The 25259-nt window shown below is 40.5% G+C and overlaps 1 protein-coding gene across 1 annotated transcript; it reads right to left on the reverse strand.

The window, feature by feature from the left end:
* Positions 1-1719: 1719 nt before the first annotated feature.
* On the reverse strand, positions 1720-8690 carry LOC141145961 (uncharacterized). Its single transcript, XM_073632751.1, has 3 exons — positions 8681-8690; positions 4495-4654; positions 1720-4368 (listed from the first exon to the last, which is right to left on the reverse strand). Exons 1-3 carry the CDS (start codon positions 8688-8690, stop codon positions 3522-3524), a joined length of 1017 nt encoding a protein of 338 aa, XP_073488852.1. The 3' UTR covers positions 1720-3521.
* Positions 8691-25259: the final 16569 nt, after the last annotated feature.

Consider the following 25259-nt stretch of genomic DNA (forward strand, 5'->3'; position numbering starts at 1 on the left):
ACATTAAGGTAAAATTTATAGATATACTTTGTGTGTGAAATTTTATGCTATGCACCATAGTAAGCTATAGTAAGGAATGCTAAGAATGCAGACAGATATGACAACAAAATTGTTTTCCAAAAAAAGTATTTATTTTTTTATTTTAAAAAACTTAATATGTAAATTATTTGGATTACATACTTGGCATGAAATATTTTGGAAACAATCCAGCTCCCTCTGACTCTCTGACCTCCTCTGACTCTATAACTTCCCCTGACTCTCTAACTCCCTCTGACTCTGTGACCTCCTCTGACTCTATAACTTCCCCTGACTCTCTAACTCCCTCTGACTCTCTTACTTACTGTAACTCTCTTACTTCCTCTGACTCTCTTACTTCCTCTGACTCTCTAACCTCCTCTGACTCTCTAACTCCCTCTGACTCTCTAACTCCCTCTGACTCTCTAACCTCCTCTGACTCTCTAACCTCCTCTGACTCTCTAACTCCCTCTGACTCTCTAACTCCCTCTGACTCTCTAACTTCCCCTGATTCTCTTAATTCCTCTGACTGTCTTGCTTCCTCTGACTGTCTAGCTTGAACGTAACTGAACTTTAATATTAAGTTACAAAACTTTAGTAACTCAAACTCTATCTCTCCAAAATCTACGGTGAGCACAATTGTGCGTGACACCTGTATCGCCATCTGGGAGGTCCTAAGAGATGTGGTCATGAGAAAACCAAACAAAGAGGAATGGAACACCAAAGCTGAGTTGTTTTGGGAGCGCTGCAACTTCACTAACTGTGTTGATGCCATAGATGGCAAGCACATCAGAATTGTGAGGCCAGTCGGTAGTGGGTCAAAATTTTTTAATTATAAAAAATATTTTTCTTTCGTTCTTCTGGCAATGGCTGATGCAAACTACTCGTTCACCTACATCGATCTTATGGGAGCAGTTCTGACTCCAGCATTTTTTCCCACTCTACTTTTGGAAGAATGATTCGGGAGAACGCACTAGACCTCCCAAACGAACGACCACTCCCTGGAACATCAGAACCCTCTCTCCCTTTAATATTTGTCGGTGATGAGGTTTTCGCTCTTTCAGAAAAAATGCTCAGGCCATATGCTAACCGGTCACTGTCTGTGGAGAAAAGGGTCTTTAATTATCGGCTAACAAGAGCACACAGAGTTGTGGAGTGTACTTTCGGAATCCTGGCAAACAAATGGCGTTTTCTTCACACGCCAATAAGTTTAAACATGGAAAACGCCATAATTGCCGTAAAAGCTGCCTGTGCACTCCACAATTTTGTCTGCGAAAGAGATGGATACCTTTTCGAGGACTCTTTAATGGATGAGATGGAAGGCGCAGATTGGACACATACAAGGGGCAATTACAGGGGGGCCAGCATACGTGGGAAATTTACTGACTTCTTTATGAGTCCTGCCGGTCATGTATCATGGCAGCTTGATGCCATTTAATAAAGACCAATAACTTTTTCTCTGTCAATGCTGCATCGTCTACTATCTGTACTTTTTTCTATAAATGTAATAAAGTTTTATTGTTCGACAGTGTGTCCATCTATTTTTGGCACTTTCTGTGTCAACATACAGAGCATGCAATATCATTCCACAACATTGGTGGTCAGTGGCATTGGTGGACAATGGGGTTGGTGGACAGTGGGGTTGGTGGTCAGTGGGATTGATGGACAGTGGGGTTGGTGGTCAGTGGGATTGGTGGTCAGTGTAATTGGTGGTCAGTGGGATGCATGCCCTTACATTGGTGGTCAGTGGGATGAATAAATAGAAATAGTGTGGAGCCAGCTGAGCGATTACTTGTCACCTTAAGGTAACATATTTAATAAAAAGGCAGATAGCCATCAAATGAGTATGTTTTTTTTTTTTTTTTTTTTCATGGCAGCTGAGCCACTCTTGGCCTCACGTATATGATGTAGGTGTTGCGTACACTACGCCATTACGTAGATCAAAAACCTGAAACAGTAAGCATGGTGTCAATTTTCCCAGTTGAAAATAAAAAATTGAATTGGAGGATACTGTTCATGTGTCATTAGAGTGTGTTGTGTACATATCGATCTTCACATACCATCTCCTCACTACAGATAACCTTAACCCTTTCCGTAACCCTAACCATACAATGTAGCCTAACCCTGACGTCTCCAATCAGTGCTTCAATAGACAAATACACAGTGATAAGCAATATACTTACAATTGGGTTTATAGGTTCAAGGAGGTAATCTGTAACGGTCATGGTACATGAGATGAATGATTTGCGCCATAGTAAGCAATAGAAGCAATGCAGACAGATATCACATCATTGCTCTCTTCCCCAAAAAAATTTTTATTTGTTTAATTTGTAATCTTCATGTAATTACATACTTTTTGAAACATTTTTTGGAAATAATCATACTTCAAACTTCAAACATTGTAAAGAACCACATAACCAAGAGATAATACTCTGTCTCCTACTTCCCTTTCTCTCACCCTTCATTCTTTCTCCCCCTCACTCGATCTCTTCTTTCAAGCATGACCCTCTCACTTCCTCTGACCCTCTCACTTCCTATGATCCTCTCACCTCCTCTGACCCTCTCACTTTCTCTGACCCTCTCACCTCCTCTGACCCTCTCACTTCCTATGACCCTCTCACTTCCTATGACCCTCTCACTTCCTATGACCCTCTCACTTCCTATGACCCTCTCACTTCTTCTGACCCTCTCACTTCCTATGACCCTCTCACTTCCTCTGACCCTCTCACTTCCTCTGACCCTCTCACTTCCTCTGACCCTCTCACTTCCTCTGACCCTCTTACTTCCTCTGACCCTCTCACTTCTTATGACCCTCTCACCTAAACCTGCACCTCACTCTCTCTCTTCATCCTACATTTGTATATGTATCCCACTGCATAATCCACACTGACCTGAATAAGTTGGTAGGACCAAAAAACTTTTACATAACATAAACAAATGCAATATGGTTAACAACATGAAAGAGGCTGTGCCGTTTAACAGGTAGGCATCTATCAATTTAAAATAATAGTTCTGTTTCTCAGGTGTTACTAGCTTCAAAGGTACAAACAGGGATATCACTCTATCTGGTGGTTCACTCGTGGCGGGCCCATATAGCATAACCGCATCACAGACCTTGACATTTTGGTCAGAGGTGGGATACAAGCCCTGGCATTGGTGGACAGGCAATCCCACAGACCACCAATGTCCTAATATGTTAGGATTGCTGGTCAGTAGGATGCATGCCTTTACATTTTGGTCATAGGTACAAGTCCTGACATTGGTGGTCAGGTGGGATGCAAATCCTCTAAAAAATAGAAAACATAACCTAAACAAATCCAATATGGATTAACAATATGAAAGTGGCAGTGCCATTCAACAGGTAGGCTGCAGGCAAAAAATATTTTGTAACGCTCTGTTGCTCAGGCGTTGCTTGCCTCAAAGGCACAGGCGGGGATATCACTCTATCCAGTGGTTCACTCGGGGGCCTATATTGTGCATTTGTGGGAGGCTTAATTGAATTATCTTCAAGTTAATTGATTTCTATAGGGATAAGGACTAGGATTGATTTGTTTGGGCTGTTCCATAGGTCTTGACACAGGTGTATAGCGGTTTGGCATGGATGGCATTTGATTGTAGAGCTGTGGCACTCTGCTTTGTTGTAGTAAATGGTGAGGAATTGATTCGCGTGGTCTCAATTCCATTGCCCTTGTTATACCAGGGGTACTAGTTGGAGGGATGATTAAGGAAGCAATTGGTGGAGGAATCGGATATGGGATTTTTGATCTGGGGGTCTCATATATGCTTGGGTGGTCAGAAAAACTGGAAGGATAAGGGTTTGGTGCAGGATTTTGAGCAGCAGAAAAGGGTGTAATTATTTGAGTACTAGTACTCTCTTGCGTTGGCTCTGAAACATGGCTTGGAATAGTGAAGGAATGTATGCAATGTTGCACTGCAATCCTCATGTTGAAGTACTTTTCTGGCAAGACCTCTTTGAGAAGAGGCACCAAACTTAGGGCAAACATTGTATGAGGGCATCTCTGAACATCCATTTGTTCAGTGATCCCTGACACAATATTGAGTAATTGATTTGTCTCATCTTGTTCTTTCACCTGTTCTGCTGCCCTGCTGCTTCGCTTCCTGCGTGAGGTAGATGTTAGCTTTTTCCGTCTGTTGGAAGGTGTAGAAATGTCAGTAGACTCATTATCTTGCTCCTGAGTCGATGATTCATGTGCATCGATTGCGTCACCCTCTACCTCAATAGATGATGATTCCTCTATGTTTTGGCAAGCGAATGAAACTCCCTCATCTACGTCAACAATAGCAGCATGCTCCTCTCCCTCTTCCTCCTCCTCTTCCCAACTTGCTTCTGTGCTGAAATACAAAAGTTGATACTTGAAATTCTAACTAAAGATGATAGCGGTAGAAGCGAAGGTTAGGGGGAGGACAGGTATATTAGAGAGGGATGATAGAGAGAGGTATTCTTGTATGTAAACTTACTTCCTTAATTCTAGCACTGGCTTGAGAAAGTCCAGGTATCTAGCAAAAGAATAGGGACGCTTTGGGGCGGCACCAGACCCACTTCGTGCTTCACGCTCCAGTCTCTGGTGTCTTTGAAGTGTATCCTTCAGGCTTCGCCACCTAGTACATATGAGTTCTTCTGTAATCAAATAAAACATAAACAATTTATTGGTGGTGAGTGGGAACAATGCTCATTACACAGCTGGTCAGTGGGATTTGTGGTCTGTGGGATAGATGCCCTTACATTGGTGGTCAGCGGGATAGATGCCCTTAAATTGGTGGTCTGTGTGATAGATGCCCTTACATTGGTGGTCAGTGGGATAGATGCCCTTACATTGGTGGTCAGTGGGATAGATGCCCTTACATTGGTGGTCAGTGGGATAGATGCTCTTACATTGGTGGTCAGTGGGATACATGCCCTTACATTGGTGGTCAGTGGGATGCATGCCCTTACATTGGTGGTCAGTGGGATACATGCCCTTACATTGGTGGTCAGTGGGATGCATGCCCTTACATTGGTGGTCAGTGGGATACATGCCCTTACATTGGTGGTCAGTGGGATACATGCCCTTACATTGGTGGTCAGTGGGATGCATGCCCTTACATTGGTGTTCAGTGGGATGCATGCCCTTACATTGGTGGTCAGTGGGATGCATGCCCTTACATTGGTGGTCAGTGGGATAGATGCCCTTACATTGGTGGTCAGTGGGATAGATGCCCTTACATTGGTGGTCAGTGGGATGCATGCCCTTACATTGGTGGTCAGTGGGATGCATGCCCTTACATTGGTGGTCAGTGGGATGAATAAATAGGTACTTACGTTTATGTTTGCGAACTTGTGGAGTGAAGTCTTCCCAGTCAGAATATAAAGTTTTACATATTTCTTCCTAGCCTCTGCCCTTCTGGGCATTATTTTTATATTCAGCTATACGGCTGTCCCATATATATGGCCTGTCACGAACAAGCCTGATGAGCTCCTCATTGTCAATGGAGTTCCGACGCCGGGGGGCCATCTTATCTGTTTGCATATGGACATGAGACAGGAAACAGGAAGTGAGGGGGCGGTACTGGGAGAGGTGAGGGGGCAGTACTGGGAGGAGGAGCTGGAGGTTACGAATTCGCACATATGTGAACCATCAAATGCGATTCCAGAACGATTTACATTGATGTCTATAGAGACTAAATTCGCAACGCAGCAAACTCGCACAAGACCCTTTTTTTTATTGCATCGCATTCGTAGAGGAATTGCAACGCATGTATGTGAACGACCGTCATTGAAAACAATTACTTCAGGGATGACATGCGAATTTAAAGTTCTTTTGACGCATCGCATTCGTTATGAACTCGCATCAGTGTGAACCGGCACTAATATTGATTTTACAATGAATTCTCAGTAACAGAGAAGAGATGCATGATCTGAAAATGCTACATGGCTGTCCAGATGCTACTTGTAGCTTTGGTATGCCTTTCATGTCAATGCAATTCTTTATGTGGTAATTAAGGAAAACAAGTCTTTCTGTGCATAATACCATGTGTATTTCACTGAAGATGCTTAGGCTTTATATAAATGGATTATGAAGTAAAAAGAGCTGAGTTTTATTCATTAGCGTCCAGTTTTCACAAATCTCCACACCCGTCAATCAGTGGGCTCATATCCCATATTTTCAGTGTAACACAATTACAGAGGAGAGAAGGAAGCTTCAAAAACACATAGAAGTTGACGAAGAGTAGGAGCATATACAGAGAACAGAAATTATTTGTTTTTGTAATCTATCAGAAAAGAAGTAGGCAGAACTGACATCACTTGCTTAGGAAATCAGAGCTGTATTGTCATGTCAAAAAGGAAAGTAGGAACATACTATATTTTTGGCAGTGTGAAAAGTGTCCTTCGCGCTATCACTACCGTGTACAAAATATTTAAATTGTTAAATAGGATAAATGCAGCAAAATCTCAAGTGTGTACTGTGACACATGAAAAATGAAAATACTAGAAAAACGTGATCTCGCGCAGTGATCCTATACCCCGGGATCCTTCCTCTAGGTAAAATGGTGTTTGGAAAGGTGTAAAAAATAAATTAAATGATAATAAATGGTGACGTGAAAATACTATTATTTACCATAAGTGCATGAGTATACCAACATTCTATAGTGAACTTTGGTAAAAAAATAATATTCCCTTAGATCGATGGATAATATAAATTGGCCATTTTATTGTGGCTAAGGTGTCATTTGTCTCTACATGCAAACCCGAATGTCTGCAGCCATTTTTTTGGTAGGGAACATTTACATATGGAGTGGAGTATCTGTGGTTGTTTCTCGTATGTCACATGGATAAATGAAATAAACTAAAAACCAAATATTAACTCAGGGAAGAGATATCAACTCTGTGAGTGAATATAATAAATTGTATAGATGGATATATATCAGTTTGAGTGGTATAGGACGCCAAAGGAATAAGTATATATAATGATAAGTGTGCATATAAATAGCATATATAAAATAGAAATATATATATATATATATATATATATATATATATATATATATATATATATATATATATATATATATATAGCCAGTCTAGGATATGTGTAATTTTCAGTCCTGTTATCTGTTACAGGTCGGTTATAAATAAAATAAAGTAAATAATGAATGATATATTATAAAAATGGCTCCTTCATTAAGTAATCCTATAGAGAAACTGATAAGTATTGGATTAGAAACTAGTGCAATTTTAAGATGGGCTAATTCAGTTATATAGGTGGAGGGGATCTGAGAGTGCCCTAAAAGTGTTTCTGTATGTAACATATTAAAAATAATTTTATTAAAAATACCCAAAAATAATCCATTATATAAATGAATGTAAGACTAGTTTAAAAAAGTAACGTTAAAAAATGGTGCATATGTATATATGTATACACACACACGTATGCACACATATACACACACACAAATATATATATTCTATTTTATATATTTTATATATGCTATTTATATGCACACTTATCATTATATATACTTATTCCTTTGGCGTCCTATACCACTCAAACTGATATACATCCATCTATACAATTTATTATATTCACTCACAGAGTTGATATCTCTTCCCCGAGTTAATATTTGGTTTTTAGTTTATTTCATTTATCCATGTGACATACGAGAAACAACCACAGATACTCCACTCCATATGTAAATGTTCGCTACCAAAAAAATGGCTGCAGACATTCGGGTTTGCATGTAGAGACAAACGACACCTTAGCCACAATAAAATGGCCAATTTATATTATCCATCGATCTAAGGGAAAATGGCCGCCATGCAAATTCAGCACTGACCACAGTTAAGATGGCCGCTACAATACTTCCGGTACCTCGCTATTTAACACAGAATAGAACAACCAATCCGGTTCCCCAGATGAAGACACATGATGTGTCGTAACGTGTAGGGATTGGCCGGAGCAAGAAGAGCACAGGAAGAGAAGTGAGAGTGCGCTGAAAGCGCCACACTAACTCAGTTTTGCTGTATCTGCTTTTTAACTTTTGCTGAAATGTAAGAGTCTATTTTTACACCTAATAAATGTCCCCATAATTTAACATACTACACTAGTGGAGCCCCCTTTCTTCTCTCCCTCTGTCCCCCCCTAATGCCAAGCTGATCTTACTGCAGCTATTTGAGAAGCTACAGCAGGCGATCCAGAGGAGAGATCCATGACCAGCAGCATTTACCAACAGCGGTGACAACATCTATGGATTATTACTCACAAACAGCCATGACACCACAGCTTTGAGGTGAGAGTTTTGAGAGACCATACCTACAGAAATTTCAGAAGGGCAATATTATTATAGTACTCCACTAAGATATTTAATATTGGACTCATACTATATCTACATTTTGGACTTTCCATTATAATTCATCCACTATTAAGGACTTTATTTCTCTATCCATTATTGGCTTGAATTTTTATGATATACCAGAGCATATGTACCGTTGTGTATGGTAGCACTAATTTTGCACTAATATTTATTTGTCATTAGTTAAGTATATTTTATTATTTTTTTACCACTCAAGAGTTCACTATAGAATGTTGGTATACTCATGCACTTATGCTAATTAATAGTATTTTCACATCACCATTTATTATCACTTAATTTATTTTATACACCTTACCAAACACCATTTTACCTAGAGGAAGGTTCCCGGGGTATAGGATCACTGCGCGAGATCACGTATTTCTAGTATTTATATTTTTGGCACATCAACAGTTATTTTTCTGTACTTTGCAGTGTGTTTAAAGGGATAAAACATGGGGAGATGGAAATGTATTCTAGAGAAGTATTAAATATTGTTTTTTAAAGCGGTTGTATACAGCTGGGCGTTTTTCTTTTTGTTCCCTGCAAGCTAAAGTCATAATGTGCTAGTATGCATCGCATACTAGCACATTATGTGAAACTTACCTTAAAATTTAAGCTGTTCCAGCGCCGCGATGTCAGCGCTGCAGCCGCTTCCATCTTCACCCGTTTTCACCCAGGTTTGCAGACTCTGACTCTGTGACTGGCCGGAGCCGCGATGATGTCACTCCCACTCATGCGCGTGGGAGCTGCCCTTCACGGCACAGGTCTCGGAAGGAACGGCACGGGTAACTGTTCCTTCAGAGCGCATACGCCAGTAATGTCACTGGCTTCATGTAATGTAAATATCTCCTAAACGGTGCACGTTTAAGAAAATTTTTACACTACCTATAGGTAAGCCTTGTTTTAGGCTTACCTATAGGTAAAGGTCAGTAAAAGAAGTTTGCTTTCTCTTTACATTTTGCCATGATGTACACTTTCATTTTAATTTTATCTATTTACACTTTAGAAAAATGCATTATATGCACTATAGTCCTGTATTGAATTGTATTGTAACTGTACTGTCTGCCCCCACGCTGTGAAGCGCTGCACAAACTGTTGGCACTATATAAATCCTGTATATTAATAATAAATAATAATAGAAAAACTAGAAACAATATTTATTGTTTTCTTGGGGTGGCTATATACTAATTTTTCTTTCCTATCATTTTCCTAACACTCATTCCTGATATACATAGATTTTTTGATATTTCTAGGTCAGACCTTGAGAAACCTTCAAAGACCTCTGTAGATCTGTTTCAACATGCAGAGATCCATTATAAAGTGAATGTCATATACAGAAAATTTGTATATAATTTATTGTGAGACCTGTTTTGCATAATTAATTCAGGTACAGGTCCTAATACTCCAAGGTGCCAAGGATAAATGCTTATTCACCCCTGTTTTTTTTCATGAAATAGATAGGGTAGAATTAATAAAGTATAGAAGAGTATATAGATGTTTATATACCGCAATGAAATGAAATGCCCATTAACCTTTATTTCACTTTTGTAAGAATGCTAATGAAAAGTGGCATCGGTCCCAGGCATGGATTACAAATTCTATTTTCTGCCGTGAAAACAAGCTGCATAGAATACAGAATTAGGATAATCGTATAAAGCTGTTTATTTTTGGTAAAAATGCTTGTAATTTGTTATTGTCACTTGCAAAGTAGTTATGGTAAATTAGGCAGGGTCCAGCTGCACAGAATGTGGCTCTTTTAATATTAGAAGTTAATGGCAAATTGACTATCAGACATTTTATAAATGACATCTTTCTCTTTATGAGTACCGTTTATACAGATGAAACAAGTAAGAGATTATTTGGTTATGCTGAAACAGTAATAGGTTCATATTAAGATTTAATATCAATTTTAGGGGTTTCCAGATATAAAGTAGACACTCATGAATATTCATAATTATCACTGTTATTTTTATTTGTGTAGAAAACTAACATAATGGACATAGTGGAAAGGGACAGATTTCACTTAAAACTGTTTTATCCAGAGGGAAGAAGAACAAACATGATTAAACACAGCAGCTGTATCTGACCAAACCTGAATATAATCAGTTGAAAACTAAATGCTATCAGCTAGGAAAGTAAAGCTGGCCATACATGGGTCGGCCAGTTCAGCAGGGACCAGCCAAATTTCGATCTATCTGTGGCTGTTGCTTTACCGATCAAAAAGGTTAATAAAGCTGGTCTTTTTTTTTTTTTTAAGATTTAGCTCAAAATTTTACTTTTAAGCTCTATAGAATTGATTATATAAAAGCAATGTAAAAGTAATACCAAACCATCAGTAGCAAATCTTTTAAGTCCTGTAATAAGTCGATGAATCAGACTTGTTTTCCAGCTCATCCCACAAATGCTCGATTGGATTGAGATTTGGAGAATTTTGAGACCAAATAAACACTTTGAACTCATTGTTGCATTTCTCAAACCATTCCTAAATTCATCAGACCAAGCCACCTTCTTCCATTGATCAGTGGTCCAGTTCTGATGCTCATGGCCACTCATTAAAATTAGAAGAAAAGAGGTTTAACCTTAAACTAAGTAGAGGGTTCTTTACTGTAAGAGTGGCAAGGATGTGGAATTCCCTTCCACATGCGGTGGTATGAATGGGGACCATCGATAGTTTCAAGAAACTATTAGATAAGCACTTGAACTACCGCAACGTACAACGATATACAATGTAATACTCACATATAATCACACACTTAGGTTGGACTTGATGGACTTGTGCCTTTTTTCAACCTCACCTACTATGTAACTACTATATAATTGTCGGAGCTTCTAGCTGTGGACACATGTCAGCATGGGCATCCTGATTGGTTTGCAGCTATGCAGCCCCATACAAAACAAACTGCGATGCACCTTTATATCAGGTCCAGTATAAAGGTTTTCAGTAATTTGAGCTAAATAGCTCTTCTATTGGATCGGACTATACTCGCTTCCCATGCGCATCAGCTTTGGCCACTGGTTTTCCTTTCTTTGATCATTTTGGTAGGTCCTAACCTCTGCAGATGGGGAGCATCCCACAAGAGCTGCAGTTTTGGAGCTACACGGACCCAGTCATCTAGCTATTACAATTTGGCCCTTATCAAAGTCGCTTAAATCTTTATGCGTGCCCATTTTTTCTGCTTTCAACACATCAACTTCAGGGACAACATGCTTACTTGCTGCCTAAAATATACCACCTAATTTCAGATGCCATTGTAACAAGATATTTAATGTTATTCATTTTACCTGTCAGTGGTCATAATGTTATGACTGATCGGTGACACACACAATCTCACAATCTTAATTTTACAAAGACCAATGTATTATATCACAAAGAATTCCCAGAGCTCTATGTTAAAAAAAAAGAAAGCACAAAGCTCTAGTTATCCCCTTTCATGCAGAATGCCTCTCATTGAAACTTTGGATGAAAATATTTGAAAGGAGAAGTAGAAAAGGGAATGACTTCACCCAATTTATCTTGCATTAGTATACTTTGTGCCCGGGTCGGGTGGTCTCTATGTCTGCTGGCGACCCACAATCGCCTAGTGCAGAGGCAAAACGAGGATCTGCCAGTGTAAACAAGTGGATCCCCGTTCTGACAGGAAACATGACAGAGATCATTGGGAACAGTGATCTCTGTCATGTCCCAGTGAGCCCATCCCCCCTACAGTTAGAACACACCCAGGAAACCCACTTAACCCCTCTTGATCACCCCCTAGTGTTAATCCCTTCCCTACCAGTGTAATTTTTACATTGATCAGTGCATTTTTATAGCACTGATCAAAGTAATAATGTCACCGGTCCCCAAAAAGTGTTATTTGGGGTCAGATTTGTCCGCCGCAATTTTGCAGTACCGCTAAAAATCGCAGATCGCTGCCATTACTAGTAAAAACAATAAAAAGTCCCTAAATCTATCCCATAGTTTGTAGATGCGATAACCTTTGTACAAACCCATCAATATACGCCTATTGCGATTTTTTTTTTTTTGGAGTATGTAGAAGAATATATATCAGCCTAAACTGATGAAAATTGTTGCTCTTTATTTGTTTATAGCGCAAAAATAAAAACCGCAGGGGTGATCAAATACCACCAAAAGAAAGCTCTATTTGTGAGAAAATTTTGTTTGAGTACAGTGTCGCACGACCACACAATTGTCAGTTAAAGCGATGCAGTGCCGTATCGCAAAAAATTACTTGGTCATTAAGGGGGCAAATCCTTCCGTTCCTTAAGTGGTTAATATCACTTGAAATTAGAAGCTGGTTACTATGCGGAGCTGCACAAGATTCTGTGTGCTCCAGGTTTAGTAAACAACCCCCAATGTGTATTAATATGTCTCATTTTAAATGCAGTTAACTGGAGGACCTCTCGTTTACATTTTCACACACCTTCAAAGGTTTTCATTGAAAATTACTCACAAAAAGGAATGAGTCAGAGCAAGTACTTATTAATCCCCAACCCCACCTACCAAGATTTCCATTCAAGATTTCAATCAGAGACAGACCATGTGAAGGCAAACAGCTTATATTGTGCTCTCTCTAGAGAAAGCCCATAGTAATGTGGGAGTTTTTTTTTATCAGGGTTCATGGTATTAAATTATAATTTTAAAACAAAGATTGTGATTTGTTGTGTGTATGTGATACATGATATTGCAACCAGGGACTTAAATGCAAACACAGTGTTGAATGGTCGAAATTACAATACATTACAAATAATAAAATAAACAAAAAAAGGTTGAATATATGAGAAAGTCAATATTCTGATATATCTACCCCAAACTAGATATCAAGTACCTCAGTGCTTTTAGTTCAATTCCAAATTCCATTTCCTTTGCTTAAAGTTCCTCCCCATTTCTTTATTCATTTCTTTATTTGTCACATCATTTAGTAATTACCTTTAGGACATTATAATATTAGGCTGTATCTGTACTATAAAGTAGTGATCCTGGGTGTGTGGCCCCAAAGGGAAAATACAGCATGATTTGTAATTTCTTTTAGGAGACTTCACCATAACCTGTATATTTGTACCATCTTGATGATGATAAATGCCAACTAGCTAGAAATAACTATGCGCTGTCTAGAATAATTATTTATTATTATCTATATTAGGCTGTTTTTTGTGCTATACACCACTGGTTGTGAATGTACAACTGGCGCAAGGGGCAAATAAGAAATGTTTGAATGCTCCTCCCACTACCCTTAAATGAGTTATACCCGCACCAGTCACTTTGTTAGGTACAAAAAAAAAAAAAAGAAAAAGAAAGGAAAAAAAAAGGAGGAAGTATTATAAATGGCGATGGTTCACTGCGTCGCCCGTGCCCCTTTGAAGACGGGACCTATCACGAAACATGTAGGGCGTGGCTACGCAGTGTATGCCAGATTGCCATAGAGCCTCATGTAATTTAGCACGGGCATCTCTGCTGTTTTTATATTTTGCCGGCTTTTATATTTTGGATGTTTTTGTATGATGCCTAGTTGTCTGAGGCAATAAAATTCCCTTTTTTTATCTACTACACTATTGGAGTTTCTTTTTCTCCTCTTCTTTATTCACAAGTTTAAAACGAGGGAGTATTTACATTAACGTGGAAGTGTCGGAATCATCTCCGGTCGTGTGGTGAGCTGTCATCTCCTGTCCCTGCAGAGGGCTAAATCTGTATGCTTCTAAGACCTTGCTATAAAGGAGGTCCAACGCGTCTGGTAAGGATACATCTGTTATCAACCTTTGGATCCACTGGTGGTTGGAGGTCCCTTCACGTCCCCTTATTCCTTTATACACACTAAGGAATGCAACTTATGAATTTTGGATATGCATTTTTGTTGCGACTCATGACGCAATTTTGAACTCTTTCACTTATGACTTTGCACTTGGGTGGAATAACCTTGTTTTTTGCACACAGGTTTTCTATATTTATCTGTATGGAATGATTAATATTAGTATTTGATTTACATATCGCTATTTGCTGTGTCGCATAGCGACTTTTTATTCACTTACACTTAAAATTAGCTCTGATGGTGTTTATTCATTTATTCATCTATTTATGACAATCACACAGGAATATAGATTTAAGTATCTAATGCAAGCGCACAAATTTTTTTCTTTTTACTTTGTTAGGTACACCTGTTCAATTGCTTGGTAACACAAATTGCTAATTAGCTAATCACATGGCAGCAACTCAATGCATTTAGGCATTTAGATATGGTGAAGACGACTTGCTGAAGTTCAAAACAAGCATCAGAATGGGGGCATGGGGAATTCACTGTACTCCGATGGCATACCTCCGAACTTTTAAACTTGTGAATGAGGGACACTTGAGGGAGGGAGAAGTCGCAGCAATAATGGTTGTGGCCAAACTGCAGTTTGAGGGACCTAAGGGGCATGGCTAAACAAAACCCAGGCTTTGGGTATGTGCTGAGGAGTAATTTTGGGAGGTAGAGGACATGTGCTACAATGTGGGGAAGAGTTGGGGACAGATATATATGTAGCAATAACTCTCGGTGGAGCTGTTGGTTTAAAGCTGGCCTGTCCTCTTATCTCTTTACCCCTCTTAAATTGTTCAATCCCCTCGGCACAGCTGTAGTGCAGTGTTGTAATGATATGAGTATTGACTTTAACCCACAATATACACTTACATTTATATTTACCTCTACCTGGGTGTCTGTAGCTCCACCTGCAGGAGAAATAACAACACTGCACACAAACTTCAATAATAACCAGAAATAACTTCTTTCTTTGAGTAAGTAGTATATTTATATAAAGGGTTATTACAATGACTACACTATCACACCAACGTAGTATAATAGTATAGTAAATAGTTATAACAATTGGTAACATACACAAATATACCTAATTGTATATACCTATACCAGGGAGCTCCCCCTGCTCCAAACTGTAAAGTCACTATACTTAGTAAATAAATGCAGAGCCCTGCAATAAAAAAAAGATAATCTTGACGTCTTCAGTCTTCGCTAGCTAAGAACTTGTAATTGTAATCCACAAGGGGTTCCTCTTGGGTGTTGCGCAGTGTAAGGTAATACCCTAAGGCAGTTATAATCCGGCAGACTGACTAGGTGTTCTCATATGAAGAAGGCAAACATCCGCTCTTGAATACTGAAGTCTATGCAGATGTACTGTTTTCCAACTTAACTTGTTCTGTGGGACTATCAGTCCCAGCAACACTCTCTAACAGTTCTAAGTGTGTGTGTAGTATTAAACAAACTTCCGGGTGTTAACCCTCTCACCACACGGGATCCAGGCAGATGGATGTCTCCGTTTCAGCAGTTCTCAGTCCGTATGGAGGCACCACCACGCCGTCACACTGTTCCATTCACCAACGACCAGGAGTCCTCGGTTACCTCCCCACGGGTCTCCGGAACGATCACTTCTGCTGCTCCAGCACACTGTGATACGACAGCAGGATCCTCGCAGCTGCTCCGCTCCTTCTCAAAGCAGGCCGCAACCCTGTGGGACACACACACCCACCGAGTCCTGCTGGCAGGCCACGTGTCCCAGGAACAAAAGACCTAAGATGGCCGCTCCCTACCCTTTTATATCCTCCCACAATGCAGTTCAGTTCTCCTCTTGTCCAGGAGCATTGTGGGTGGGTCACAGCTAAAGTTCCGAAGTAAACAATCAATCACTTCCATGTCACTTCACTTAATCATGAAACGTAAAAGTATTGTACCTTTTCAATTATCCACAAGATGGCACTATAACAACTTATGTACTGCATAACACACATATGGCTAAAAACAACAGTATATATTGGGGGAGGAGTGCTTTGGGAGGGGAGAGGACTTGTGCTAGTGCAAGCAATACTCTCCCCCAGTTTACCCTTTCAGCAAAAATAAATCCAGCACTAATCTGCTCACTCATCCTCACAAATCCCCAATCCCAGCACAAATCCTCTTCCAACTTCTAGCATGGGATGTTCTCCATACCAATCCCCTCCCCAGCATAAATTCTCTTATCCTCTCAGCACAACCCCCCCATAAATACAGCTTCTGGTATAAATTATTTTCTCCCCCCAAAATCATCCCCACAGCACAAATACCCCCAATCTGTCCTTGTATCACAATTTCTTAAATCCCCCCTCACCTAAATTCCCCCTCCCAGCACAAATCCCTCCCCCCAATCTCCCCTACCAGTATAAATCCTGCTCTCCTCAAAAATCTCCTTCTATAACAAATCCTCTCCCCCCATATTCCCCATCTCAGCAACAATCCTCAGCCCCATATACTCCCTTCCAGCACAAATCCCCCTCTCAGCACAAACCTTCCCCCAATCTCCCCCTCCCAGCTCTCAGCTTGAATCACCACGCTCTTATACCCCCCTTATAGCAAAAATCTCTGCACAAAATGCCCCCATATCCCTCCTTCCAGCATACATTCCCCAAATCCCTCCATCTTATACAAATTCTCTTACCTTACCCCCAAATTCCCCTCTCAGCACAAATCATCCCCCACATCTCCCCCAACACAGCACAGATACCCCCTCTCGGTACAAACCATCCCCCACATCTCCCCCTATCCCAGCACAGATACCCTCTCTTGGCACAAAACATCCCCCACATCTCCCCCCATCCCAGCACAGATACCCCCTCTCAGCACAAATCATCCCCCACATCTCCCTCTCCCAGCACAGATACCCTCTTGGCACAAATCCCCCCAGATCCTCCCCAAACTCTTCCTTCTTACACAAATTATCTTACCCCCCAAATCTCCCCTCTGAGTACAAATCCTTACCCCCTTCCAGTATAAATCCCCACCAAACCTCTCTTCTTACACAAATCCGCTTATCCTCCTTCCCTCAAAGCCCCTAAACACAAATCTATTATTTAACCCCTCCCCACAAAATCCCCCCACCAATACAAGTGCATTAACCTCCAAATTTTCTCATACAGCACAAAAATTCTCAATCCCTCAGTTCCTCTTCTGTTTCCACACAATTCCTCAGCGCCAGGAGATCTCCTTCCCAGGCTCCTCCTCCTGCCCTGACTTAACTTACTGTGACAGGCAGCTGGTGGGGAGATGTCGACTGCAATAAAGAGATTGCATCGCGGTGTGTAGTACCCCATACACCACGCACAAGCTGCTGGGCAGAAGCAACTAGTGCCCATGCTAGTGCGCCCCCGCCGGACAAGTCCTTAGAACCAAGTGTCGGAACTTTTTCCGGCACTTAGCTCCGCTCCGGGACTCAGCCTTGATTCGCTGGCAAGCCGGGACTTACATCAAATCCGGGACCGTTGGGAGGTATGTGATAGCCTCCACATATACCAGATCTCAATCCAATATTGCATCTTTGGGATGTGGTGGAAGGGGAGATTTGCATCATGGATGTGCAGCCGACAAATCTTCAGCAACTATCATGTCAATATGGACCAAAATCTCTGAGGAATGTTTCCAACACCTTGTTAAATCTATGCCATGAAGAATTTAGGCAGTTCTGAAGGCAAAAGGGGATCCAACCCAATACTAGCAAGGTGTATTTAATAAAGTGGCCAATGAGTGTATATCCCCTATTTTTTACATTTATAATGTAATCTAGATATAAAGAGACCTGCTGTTTTTTGAACACATTACTGTGCTTTGCTGTAAATAAAGTCATTATTTTGTTGATCTTGATCTCTTTTATCCAGTTCCTTTCTGTAATACCAGTATATTTTAGGCCAATAAACTAAGATATCCTCTCGAACAGATGTTTTACTAAAATATTTTCCTCGGAAGATTCTTTCTGTTCATTAGTAGGTAATCTTTTGTAGGAATGACCAAGTCATTTACATAGAAGTGAGATGTTTACCTTTTTAGACTTACTTACTTTTGTGGATGTCCTAAAGAAATAGAAGGCACAGTGAGCACTATAACTATTATAATTTCCCTTAACATAGATGCAGAGTACCCATTGTGTCCTGTGATTTGTATAATTTATCACAAGACTACAGTTATGTTTCTAAAATAAAGACTAGCAAAGTCTCAAACTGTTTTTTTTTTTTTTATTTTTTTTTTATTTTACACGGTACACCTTAAAAATAGCTAAGGAAAGAAAGGGAAAGTGGATTTTATTAATAATAATTGGGGATAAATAGGAGTTAATCAGGGGTTGATTAGGGAAGGTTTATGTAAAACATTTCTGTACATTACAAGTTTCTGTTTCTGAAACTAAAGTTATAGAGTCAATTACAGGAAAAACAAAGTCCAAATAAAGTGACTAAAGGTTCTCCAATCCAAAGTGAAGGAAATATAAGGTGCTTCAGAAATATTCAGGTGTGCAACATCCCCTTATGTATCCCCACTCACCAGATCAGAAGGACCCCCAGCTTTTCAGTCTGGTGGGTCACTTAAAGCTTGGTAAAGATATCCTGGGATGGCGGATATGGTATCAAGTCCTCAAGTCTAGAATTCCTTTATGAAGTTTCTGAGCCAGAGAGCAGGTACCCAGAAGTAAAAAAGAATGGAACTGATAGTGAAGTACCATTAAAAAGGTTTTATTGTAAAAGGGATTGGGTACTTACAAAAATTAAGATCAAACAAGCCTCAAACATGGAGCTGTGAGTGTAAAAACGCCCTTCCTGGCGTGCGACGTTGACGCTATTTTCGGTATCACTGACGTAACTTCCTGTCCTGTGGAATGCACACCAGGAACAGCGTTTTTACACTCACAGCTCCATGTTTGAGGCTTGTTTGATCTTACTTTTTGTAAGTACTCACTCCCTTTTACAATAAAACCTTTTTAATGGTACTTCACTATCTGTGCTATTCTTTTTTACTTCTGGATACCTGCTCTCTGGCTCAGAAACTTCATAAAGGAATTCTAGACTTGAGGACTTGATACCATATCCGCCATCCCAGGATATCTTTACCAAGCTTTAAGTGACCCACCAGACTGAAAAGCTGGGGGTTGTTCTGATCTGGTGAGTGGGGATACATGAGGGGATGTTGCACACCTGAATATTTCTGAAGCACCTTATATTTCCTTCACTTTGGATTGGAGCACCTTTGGTCACTATATTTGGACTTTGTTTTGTTCATCATTTATTGTATTTTCACCCATAGTGTTTGCGAGTGCTATATTTATATTCATATGTTTCCCAAGTGATTAGCACTTTGTGTATAGCAGCTGCATTTTGTATTATATATATTTTCTGGATACACCATTAGCGCGAGCACATATATTTAGTTTATATATTTTCACAATTACAGGAAAAGCCTGTCATCTGCAAGTAACAGCTGAAATGAATTACAATGTAATTAAAGAAATAACTGTAGAAAGAGAAGCCATCAGCAAATACTGTACACAGCCTAGGAACTTGGCTTCCAGTAGGGGGGCTAACATTGTAGGAGGACATACCAAGTACGCCCTATGGGCCTAACTATCCTGTGGAATGTGCCCTTGATGGCTTGGTTAATAAGGGTTTAAAATTTAAATCACTAAAATAAAATGGTGGTAAGAATGAGATATTGCAGAAATAAAAGACATCTAAGGTTAATTTTCCAGTTGATTTAAGATGATGCTGGTATTAGGCTTTCATTAAAGGGCAACTATTTATTTATTTTGCCTAAAGGAGGACAAATACTGGAATAAGAGCCATACCACAACTTTCCTGCTCAATTAAACAGAGAAACTGGTTACTGAGAGCAGCAAAAATTCTGTGGGTCATGGTTTTAACAAGGTGTTGGAAATATTATTTATGATTTTGGTCCACGCTGACATGAAAGCATTGAAAACAGACAAAAAATTTGTTTGAACACGCGAACACCGTTAAAGTCTATGGGACACGAACATGAATAATCAAAAGTGCTAATTTTAAAGGCTTATATGCAAGTTATTGTCCTAAAAAGTGTTTGGGGACCTGGGTCCTGCCCCAGGGGACATGGATCAATGCAAAAAAAAGTTTTAAAAACGGCCGTTATTTCGGGAGCAGTGATTTTAACAATGCTTAAAGTGAAACAATAAAAGTGTAATATTCCTTTAAATTTCATACCTGGGGGGTGTCTATAGTATGCCTGTAAAGGGGCACATGTTTCCCGTGTTTAGAACAGTCTGACGGCAAAATGACATTTCAAAGGAAAAAAAGTCATTTAAAACTACTCGTGGCTATTAATGAATTGGCGGTCCGACAATACACATAAAAGGTCATTGATAAAAACGGCATGGGAATTCCCCACAGGGGAACCCCTGAACCAAAATCTAAAAAAAAATGACGTGGGGGGTCCCTCTAATTTCCATACAGGCCCTTCAGGTCTGGTATGGATATTAAGGGGAACCGCGGCCAAAATTAAAAAAAAAAAAATGGCGTGGGGACCCCCTCAAAATCTATACCAGACCCTTCAGATCTGGTATGGATTTTAAGGGGAACCCCGTGCCAAAATTAAAAAAAAAAAATGGCATGGGGTCTCCCCAAAAATTCATACTAGACCCTTATCTGAGCACGCAACCTGTCAGGCTGCAGGAAAAGAGGGGGGACGAGAGAGCCCCCCCTCCTGAACCATACCAGGCCACGTGCCCTCAACATTGGGAGGGTGCTTTGGTGTAGCCCCCCAAAACACCTTGTCCCCATGTTGATGGGGACAAGGGCCTCATCCCCACAACCCTTGCCCGGTGGTTGTGGGGATCTGTGGGTGGGGGCTTTAATAAGGGGACTCCCAGATTCCGGCCCTCCCCCTATGTGAATTGGTAAGAGTACCCCTACCATTTCACAAAAAAAGTGTCAAAAATGTTAAAAATGACAAGAGACAGTTTTTGACAATTCCTTTATTTAAATGCTTCTTCTTCTATCTTCTACCTTTTATCTTCCTTCAGTTTCTTCCTCCATCTTCTACTTCTTCTGGTTCTTCCTCCGGTGTTCTTGTCCGGCATCCTCCTCCGCGGCGCTGGCGTCTTCTTCCCTTCGTGTTCTCGGGCCGCTCCGCATCCAGCATGGTGGGAGGCTCCCGCTGTGTGACGCTTCTCCTCTTCTGACGGTTCTTAAATAATGGAGGGCGGGGCCACCCGGTGACCCCTCCCCCCTCTGATGCACGGTGACTTCCCTGTCCGCCCCCTCTGACATCACGGGGAATGCCACAGGGAAGTCTCTGTCAAGTCCCTGTACATCAGAGGGGGGCGGGGTCACCGGGTGGCCCAGCCCTCTGTTATTTAAGCACCATCAGAAGAGGAGAAGCGTCACACAGTGGGAGCCTCCCACCATGCTGGATGCGGAGCGGCCCAGAAGACGAAGGGAAGAAGACGCCGGCACCGCAGAGAAGGATGCCAGACGAGAACACCGGAGGAAGAACCAGAAGAACCAGAAGAAGAAGAAGATGGAGGAAGAAACCAAAGGAAGATAGAAGATAGAAGAAAGAAGATAGAAGAAAGAAGCATTTAAATAAAGGAATTGTCAAACACTGTCTCTTGTCATTTTTAACATTTTTGATACTTTTTTTGTGAAATGGTAGGGGTACTTTTGTACCCCCTTACCATTTCACACAGGGGGGAGGGCCGGGATCTGGGGGTCCCCTTGTTAAAGGGGGCTTCCAGATTCCGATAAACTCCCCGCCCGCAGACCCCCACAACCACCGGGCAAGGGTTGTCGGGATTAGGCCCTTGTCCCCATCAACATGGGGACAAGGTGTTTTGGGGGGCACCCTCCCAATGTTGAGGGCATGTAGCCTGGTACGGTTCAGGAGGGGGGCGCTCTCTCGCCCCCCCCTCTTCTCCTGTGGCCTGCCAGGTTGTGTGCTCGGATAAAAGTCTGGTATGGATTTTTGGGGAGACCCCACGCCATTTTTTTTTAAATGTTGGTGCGGGGTTCCCCTTAAAATCCATACCAGACCTGAAGGGCCTGTATGGAATTTAGGGAGACCCCCACGTCTTTTTTTTAAATTTTGGTTCGGGGTTCCCCTGTGGGGATTTCCCATGCCGTTTTTATCAATGAACTTTTATGTGTATTGTCGGACCGCCAATTCATTAATAGCCGTGAGTAGTTTTAAATGACTTTTTTTCCTTTGAAATGTCATTTTGCTGTCAGACTGTTCTAAACATGGGAAACATGCGCCCCTTTACAGGCATACTATAGACACCCCTCAGGTATGAAATTTAAAGGAATATTACACTTTTATTGTTTCACTTTAAGCATTATTAAAATCACTGCTCCTGAAAAAACAGCCATTTTTAAAGCTTTTTTTTGTATTGATCCATGTCCCCCGGGGCAGGACCCAGGTCCCCAAACACTTTTTATGACAATAACTTGCATGTAAGCCTTTAAAATTAGCACCTTTGATTTCTCCCATAGACTTTTAAAGGGTGTTCAACGGCTTTCGAATTTGCTGCGAACACCCCAAATTGTTCGCTGTTCAGCGAACTGGCGAACAGCCGATGTTCGAGTCGAACATGAGTTCGACTCGAACTCGAAGCTCATCCCTAGAAAGCATTGCTCATTTTCTTCAGATTTGTTGGCTACACACTTCTGTTCTGGTGGGAGTGTTCACCATTACAATTAGAGAAAAGCACAAAATTGGGAATAATGATAATGGTGATAAAATTAGATAAAAAAAAGTCTATAACAAGTTTATTTATATAGCTGGGAGGAGATAGCGTCTCTGAAGTATAACCAGCCGTTGAGGGCAAAGCTTTTCAAGTAGACAAAGTCAATTCTTTTGTAGAAGCCAGAGAAAAACAAAAGAGGAAAGCGCCTCTGAGTGCAAGTATTTATTAGGAGCACATAACAAGTAATCCACACTTACATCGAAGTAACGGATGACAAGCCTCGGGGAGGGGAAGCTCCTGGGTCAGTACATGACAGCCATAGCGTGGGTCGGCAATCCAGAAGTCAGATCGAGGCAGCCACGGTCGCTCGAGTGGGAACCAGCCAGCTGAACTCGCCGAAGGATAAACAGCTGAGCAGCTGATCGCTGGCCTGTGACGTCACCGGAGTGTAGGAGATCCACAACGCATTTCAGAGCATGCGCAAGGCTCACACTGGGCATGCGCGCCCCTTTGTCAAGTGTGAGGAGGACTGGAGAACGGGGAGAATAAAAAGCTCTGCAATCAGAGGAAGAAACCACAACGGCTGGGGAATTAACCATTTAGACATGACCAGCGAACTGGCCTAATGAAAGGAACATGGTTTTAGACTAGTATAGCAGTAATAAGCTGCTGAAAACAATAAACATAGGCTATACTGTATTAAAATATATTTCAATTGATAATATCATGGAAAGGATCTAGGGTGAAAAAATGAAAAAAATTAAGTAGATGAAAAATAGAAAAAAATAAATAAATAAAAATTATATAAAAAATATATATAGATATGATGTACACTAATACCCTCTAACAAAAGGAATATATGAGTAAGCATTGGTTATGATATATGAAGGATATATACATACAATATGTAAAATTAGGCGAAAGGAGATTATGTATATAACAGACCACTTATGTGCTGTGATATACGTAGGTGTGTATGTGTGCACTCCCACGCACATAGATGCATGAACATGCGCCACACACAACAATAAATTAATTAATTAAACATATATATCTATACATACATAATATATCAAATTCTATTTATAAATATGGACGCATACAGAAACTCATCAATTATGTACTGTATACCAAGGAAAGAAAGGCTAAAAACAATTGGAAATTGTAAAAAAGCAGGACACTAACCATATGTTATAAAACAACCATTATAGTATAGTATTAACTTCCAATTCTTCTTTCAACCACTTGGGCGCAAGAGTATCTAAAGTATAGATCCAAAAAGTTTTCACATAGTTTGGAAAAACATTCAGCCTCTGACAGGTGACGGGGTATGGATTCTATCTGTGCTGTCACGTGTCCTCTTCCGCTCTCCTTCCCTGATCTAAGAAGAGCAGCGGTATAGGATTAGAATTTTATAAAAACAAACGCACAGTACTTTATATCTAGATAAAACAGAGTGGATGGCAGTTATTAACCACTTCCCATCCGCAGTATGTAATATGACATCCTGGGCTTTGAGTGGGGATATCTGAATGATGCCTGCAGCTGCAGATATCAGATATCTGATATGCAGATATTCAGATATCATTCTTTTCCACCGGCAATTCCCTGCATCGTAAAAACAATCATATCGGCTGTTCAGCCTCCCGTCACCCTCCCGCTTCTACCGTCTCACCTGTGCGATCCGCCAGACGTTCACAATAGAGAATACTGCAGACCAGATGGTCCCCGGCAGTCTCTATGAAGTTATCACGTCACGTCCGGCCCCGGCAGTTATAAACACTGCCCTGTATTCAGCTAGAAAGGTTCAGGTCGTTTTTTATTTTTTTTTATTTTGATCTCAGTCTTTCCATATCTCTCTGTAAAGAGGACCTGTCATGCCCTATTCCTAATACAAGGAATTCCTTGTAATAGGGATAAAAGTGAATAACATTTTTTTTTAAAGGGACAGTGTAAAAAAAATTAAATAAAAAAAAATAAAATAAACAATAAACAAAAAAAATGTAAAGCGCACCTGTTCCTGCGCGCTTGCATGCAGAAGCGAACGCTTACATATGCCGTGCCCACACATGTAAATGGCATTCAAACCACACATGTGAAGTATCGCAGCAAACGTTAGAGTGGGAGAAACAATTCTATCCCAAGATCTTCTCTGTAACTCTAAACTGGTAACCTGTAAAATGTTAAATAGTTGCCTATGGAGATTTTTAAGTACCAAAGGTTGGCGCCATTCCACGTGTATGTGCAATTTTAAAGAGTGACATGTTGATATCTATTTACTCAGCGTAACATCTTATTTCACATTACACAAAAGGGTGTTAAAAAAAAAATGGACTTTGTAGGCACCAATCATAAAATTAAATACAAATGTTTTATTATACAAAAAATACAAAAAATCAAGCGAC

This window comes from Aquarana catesbeiana, linkage group LG05, assembly GCF_042186555.1.
Source record: "Aquarana catesbeiana isolate 2022-GZ linkage group LG05, ASM4218655v1, whole genome shotgun sequence".
In the NCBI taxonomy this organism is placed as follows: domain Eukaryota; kingdom Metazoa; phylum Chordata; class Amphibia; order Anura; family Ranidae; genus Aquarana; species Aquarana catesbeiana.

Excerpts from the sequence above, each read along its gene's own strand:
- LOC141145961 (XM_073632751.1), bottom strand. Across the intron at positions 4,369-4,494 it reads CCAGTGCTAGAATTAAGGAA|CACAGAAGCAAGTTGGGAAG; the intron begins GTAAGTTTACAT and ends TTTGTATTTCAG.